The sequence below is a fragment of the Cydia fagiglandana genome, chromosome 5 (assembly GCF_963556715.1).
Source record: "Cydia fagiglandana chromosome 5, ilCydFagi1.1, whole genome shotgun sequence".
NCBI lineage: Eukaryota > Metazoa > Arthropoda > Insecta > Lepidoptera > Tortricidae > Cydia > Cydia fagiglandana.
In genome coordinates, this window is record NC_085936.1 from 15,076,587 (window position 1) to 15,082,937 (window position 6,351).

Below are 6,351 nucleotides of genomic sequence, written 5' to 3' on the forward strand. Positions count from 1 at the left end.
ACGGCCCCATTTAGTAATGATTTCCCTTTTTCCGTCGTATATATTTTAAGAATCATTTCAATTTTCAGAGATCATTTTTAGTACAAAAGAATGTTTTCAGCCAGCAAAGACATTGACAAAGGTATTCGTCTGACCCGTATCTATTGTGATCCGAAAAAATAGAGGTTATTACTTGACATTAAGCCAGTGAACTGATTCAGGGCTGTCTCCACGATCAAGATTGATAGCTAGGTGCCGGAGAGTGCTTTCTTGTGTTTACGGAAAGTTTTCAGTGGATTAAGGATGACTCACGTTAGACCGGGCCGTGTCCGGGCCGGAGCTTCCGGCGCATCGTTTTCTATGGAAAGCATCACGTGCTCACCTGTCATGTCATAGAAAAGTGCAATGTATTGAATAAGGGTAGGGTTAGATTTATGCGCCTACCTACAACAGAAAAATAAATCAGTCTCGAATATACTTGCGTGCTGTGTTATTTAGCTCCCATTCCCAGTATATCACATTGGCTGACGAGGATGTCGAAAACACTACCTTTTAACATTAAGGAGTTTAATTTACGCTCGGGAAAGTGGAATACGTATATAAGTCAGTTAACGGCATGGTTTGATATAACAAACGTAAAACCGGACACTCGGGTGCAGTACCTCATCGCGGTGGTCGGAACGGAAACTTTAGACTTAATAATAGATTTGTGTTATCCAGCGGAGCCGGATACAGTGAGTTTCGACGATATAGTGTCAAAAGTTCGTGAACATTTATCACCTAAGCGATCCGAGTTGGCAGAGCGTATGACATTCCGGGCATGTAAGCAAACGGCCGACCAGTCCATTAATGAATACCTGGCTCAACTTAAGCAGCTCGCTAAGAAATGCAATTTTACCGGTTCTACGTGCTTAGAAGAGAACCTGCGTGATCAGCTGGCATATGGATTGAGAAGTGATGCGATACGTTTCAAGCTGTTAACTGAGGACGAATTAACATACAGCCGCGCAGTGGAAATAGCGACGTCGTTGGAGGCGGCGGATCGAGACTCGAAGGCCAGCGGACCCAGCAGCGGCGCTGGGAGCGGGACATCGGCGCCGATGTCGACGCGAGAAGAGGACGTGCACGCGGTGCGCGTCGGCGGCGGCGGCGGCGCGCGCGCGCCCCCGCGCCGCAGGCAGCCGGCGGCGGCGCCGCGCGCGCGCTGTCCCCGGTGCTTGGGCACGCATCATCCGAGGAGCTGCTCATTCATGAACACGGAGTGCTATGTGTGTGGAAAGAAGGGACATATAGCTAAAGCGTGTAAAAACCGGAAACATAATAGGGTCAACGCGTGCATGGAGTCTACGGACACGAGCGACGACGTCGGGTCGGAGGACGGCGACGACGAGTACGACGTGCCGTTGTACTCTATAGACGACGATACCGGCGGTGACGAACCATGGTGGCGCACAGTGACGGTGAACGGAGTTAAGGTGCGCATGCAGCTGGACTGTGGTGCAGCGATAAGCGCTGTGTCCAGCAATTTATTTAATCAGCTGTTTAAAAATGTTAATTTGTTGCCTCCTAAGACAAATTTAAAAATGTACGCGGGACAAAAAGTCACACCGAAGGGCATTATGTTGTGTGAAGTTATGTATGGTGATAAAAAGAAATCAGATTTAAAGTTAGTCGTAGTAGACTCAGACGACAGCCCGCCCATTATCGGACGTCGGTGGATGACAGCGTTAGGTATAAAATGCAGTCCTGAAACTCCCGAGTCGATATATAATATGAATAACGGTCGTGAGGGCGTAGGGACACAGTTGGCTCGAGAATTCCCGCAGGTGTTCGCGCAGGGAACTGGGAAGTTCACAGGTAAGCCCATACAACTAAGAGTGGCCAGCGACGCGCGGCCCGTGTTCTGCAAGCCGCGGCCCGTGCCGCACGCGCTGCGCGCCGCTGTGGAGGCTGAGCTGGAGCGCCTGCAGGCGGACGGGGTCATTTCGCCGGTGGAGACTAGCGAGTGGGGGACGCCTGTCGTGCCCGTCATCAAAAAGTCAGGTGAGGTGAGACTGTGCGGGGATTTTAAAATAACACTAAACCCGGTATTAGAGGATGACAAATACCCAATACCGCGCATCGATGAAATATTCTCTAATTTGCAAGGAGGACAACTTTTCAGCAAAATAGATTTGAGCCACGCTTATCAGCAATTACCGCTTACAGAAGAATCAAAACAGCTGTGCGTAATTGTGACGCATAAGGGTAGCTTTTGTTACAATAGATTACCATTTGGTATTAAGTGTGCCATGAGTAAATTTCAGCGCGTCCTGGATAGCCTATTCAAGAATATGAACCTTATTGCGGTGTATTGCGATGATATTTTAGTCACGGGTGTTAACGACGATGACCATTATAAACGCTTGATATCGGTATTCAAAATATTGTCCGAGGCAGGATTAAGAATTGCACAAAATAAATGCATTTTTTTCCAAAAATCGGTGTCTTATCTAGGTTACGTTATCGATGCAAAGGGCTTGAGCACACAGACGAGCAAAATAGATGCCGTTCAGGCAGCCCCAGTACCGGACACCGTATCGCGTTTAAAGGCATTCTTAGGTTTGGTAAATTATTATGCTAAATTCATACCTAATATAAGTACCGTTTTACACCCGCTTTACGAGTTATTAAAAAAACATAACAAGTTTATTTGGTCTAGGGAATGCAATGAAGCATTCATGAAAGTGAAACAAATGTTAGCCGCAAAACCGATGTTAATGCATTATAAACCGGATGCACCCCTATGGCTTTATTGTGACGCATCCCCTTATGGGGTGGGGGCAGCACTGGTACAGAAGGGCGAGGGGGGTGATCTGCCAGTGGCGCACGCGTCGCGAGCTCTCACACCGCCCGAACGAAATTACGCACAAATATGTCGTGAAGGGCTGGCAATCATTTTTGGCGTTCAAAAATTTCATCATTACCTTTTTGGTAGACGCTTTACCTTAGTTACGGATTGTAAACCGTTGGCGCATATTTTTAGCCAGCATAAAAGTATCCCACAAATGGTAGCGGGGCGCTTGCAGCGCTGGGCGGTAATTTTAAGCGGGTACGACTATGAGATAGCTTGTGTTAAATCGGAGCAAAACTGTTTAGCTGATAATTTGTCACGCCTGCCGTTAGAAATCATAAAAGACGAACAAAAAAATAAGGAATCGTGCGAATTTTTGAATTTTATAGATGACGGTATATCGATAAACCACCGCGATATCGCAAAAGCGACACGCCAAGATCCGGTTTTGCATAAAGTATTTAACTTATTAGGCCAAGGCTGGGAGTACTGTGGAGACGAAAACTTAAAACCATTTTGGCGCGTCCGCAATGCGTTAAGTCGTGAGCAGAATTGTATAATGTTTGAATACAGGGTGGTGGTACCTACGACTCTGCGCGCACGTGTGCTGCGCGAGTTACACGCAGCGCACGGCGGCGCGGTGCGCACGAAGGCGCTGGCGCGTGCCTATGTGTGGTGGCCCGGGCTGGGCGCGGACGTGGAGCGGGTGACCGCCGAGTGCGCAGCGTGCGCAGCGGAGCGCCCGGCGCCGGCACGGGCGGCCACGCATCCGTGGGAGTGGCCGCAAGAGAGGTGGTATCGAGTACATGTGGACTTCCTAACGCCCACAGCTGGTACGTATTATTTTGTTCTGATTGATGCCTACTCCAAATGGATTGAGGCAAGCAAAATAAGAGGCACGCGCGCCGACGAGACCATTGCCTTATTACGCGAAATATTTGCTCGCTTCGGAAATCCTTACGAGTTGGTATCTGATAACGGACCACCGTTCACGAGTGGTCAATTCGAATCATACCTAAGGAAAGAGGGCATCAAGCACATCCGCATTTCCCCGTATAAGCCAAGCAGCAATGGAGCTGCCGAAAACACAGTCGGGTTAATTAAAAAATGCCTAAAAAAAGCGGAACGGGAGAATGCGAACGTGCATGAAGCATTGCAAACATACCTATTAACTCATCGTATAACTCCGCATTCTACAACAGGTAAGTCGCCAGCGGAACTATTATTAATGCGCACCATACGCAGTCGCTTTGATTTGCTGCGGCCAGACCCGAGAGAAGAAGTGAGGGAAGCTCAACGAAAGCAGATAGGTATGGATGCATCGCCGACTCGCGAATTTAAGGTGGGAGAAAAAGTTATGTATCGAGTTTATCAGCAAAACAAGCAATTCTGGGCAACGGGTTCAGTCATCGAACGCCTGGGCCCCTTGACATACCGCGTAGAAGGGGCCGACGGACGTAGTCACAAAAGGCATATCGATCAGTTGCTTAGCGATCGGAGCATTATCACGGAGGGCGTGAAAGGTAAGAAAATGTTAACATGTTCTGACTCACAAGAATTGAATCGGGCTACCACGCTAGCTCATGCAATTCCGGCCACCACTGAGTCACTAAACCGCACAGGCAACGACAATAGCACGACTTCGGAATTAAATATACCTATTCAAAGACCGAAACGCATTCGTCGTCCACCGATAAGATACGGGTTTGAATAGATTCATAGTAAAAAAAAATACAATGTTAGTATAATGGCAAGCTAAACGATTATGATCCTTATCGAATTGTGTTAAAGGCGCCTTAGACTAAGTCATAATATTGGTGTAAGTTAGACGGTTATTATTCCCATGTTTAGTTATGTAATGAAGATTGTTTTTAAATAAGTAATGCTAATTTAGTTCTTGTTGCCATATTATGTAAACTTATTATCGCTTGTAATCGCCGACTGAGTAACACTAAGGTAACTTTTATTACATTACCTATAATAAATAATAAAAGCCGTATTGTTTCGGAAAAGTAGTTTAGCGTGTAAAACAGATGCTGTATTTAGTTAGAATATAATAATAATAGCATATAAGTAAAATTAGCCCAGTGTGTGTATGGTACTAGTACTAGTAATTAACTAATCATGTTACGAGTAGCAACGGATGCTGGATTGGCATACATACATATTGACACTTAGATTAGGTACCTATTGTCAAGTACATAATTCTTTTGTAAGGGGGGAAGAATGCAATGTATTGAATAAGGGTAGGGTTAGATTTATGCGCCTACCTACAACAGAAAAATAAATCAGTCTCGAATATACTTGCGTGCTGTGTTATTTAGCTCCCATTCCCAGTATATCACAAAAAGTAAGCGACGGAAGCTCCGGCCCGGACACGGCCCGGTCTAATGTGAGTCATCCTTTAACCGAAACAAAATTTGACGTGTGGTAGTCGACATTTCTCGAATAATTTACTATAACTATACTCGTTATTTACGACATGTAAATCATTTATTTAAATTCTTAATATTTTTTTGTATTTTCCAATCAGATATTTCATTTTAAAATATCTTTTTTTTTGACGACCGGGCCTTGTGGGTAGTGAGAAGACCCTGCGAATGTACAAATCCGGCTGCCGGAATGTACGGCTACATATTTGTTCCTGAGTCATGACTCATCTATATCTTATTGTACTTATATGTATATTGTCGTCTAGTACCCATAGTACAAGTTTGGGAGTTATATATATTTATTTTTATATGGCAAATTGTACTATTGTACATCATGCTGTATATGAAACTGTTCATTCAATCCAAAATCTGAATCAGTGTACTCAAGAAGCAGATGTATAATCACATCTATATGTATAATTCAAACAAGCGAACAACGGATTTGTGTGCCATGTTAAATGGGCAAATATTGGTGTTTGGCGTGTTAGCCGAAACGTGACTGGTAAAGAGTAAGGGCACAGTAGATCCGGCAGAAACAGCCATGCAAGCTAGATAACTTCGCATAATTATGTTATGTTTACGAAGCATGGATAGAGAGTATGTACGTTGAAGAGTCTACCGTCTTGTGGTCTAAATCGAATATTTATGTAGGTAAACGTGACATTTACATTTCACATCAAAGCGGGTACTGCTCCCTACGGCAAATACTTAGTTCAGACATACAGCGCGATTCGGGAAATGAATTAGAGATGCACTAGATATGAAATAGGAAAGGTATGTGACGTTCCACGGAAAAAGGTATGGCGGTATGGCGGCCGCAATAACATTGGAGCGGCGTTAATAATAGCGTAAGCGCCAACCGAATCGCGCCCATACTCCATTGGGCGTTGGAGAGTCTATTGACACTTCGCACCAACAAACAGGGGCTCCTCTGTTGCATCCTCTACCAGGTAACGAATGGCTCGTTGCTTTGCTAATGTTTTAAAATAAATATTGTAGTAGAACAGGTCACATGAACACACAATTTTGCAGCGGTTGCCAATCCCATTAGCAAATTAGCATTTTCGAGTAGGTTATAAAACATTTTTGTTTTACTAAATATAACAT

General features: G+C 45.0%; 2 protein-coding genes across 2 annotated transcripts; both read left to right on the forward strand.

The window, feature by feature from the left end:
* The first annotated feature begins 415 nt into the window (after positions 1-415).
* Positions 416-2,631, forward strand: LOC134664531 (uncharacterized protein K02A2.6-like). The gene is made up of 2 exons (XM_063521224.1): positions 416-2,462; positions 2,504-2,631. The coding sequence occupies exons 1-2, from the start codon at positions 513-515 to the stop codon at positions 2,600-2,602; spliced, it is 2,049 nt and encodes a 682-aa protein (XP_063377294.1). The 5' UTR covers positions 416-512; the 3' UTR covers positions 2,603-2,631.
* A 740-nt stretch (positions 2,632-3,371) lies between these two features.
* On the forward strand, positions 3,372-4,617 carry LOC134664749 (uncharacterized protein K02A2.6-like). Its single transcript, XM_063521494.1, has 2 exons — positions 3,372-4,014; positions 4,604-4,617. Exons 1-2 carry the CDS (start codon positions 3,372-3,374, stop codon positions 4,615-4,617), a joined length of 657 nt encoding a protein of 218 aa, XP_063377564.1.
* The last annotated feature ends 1,734 nt before the right edge of the window (positions 4,618-6,351 follow it).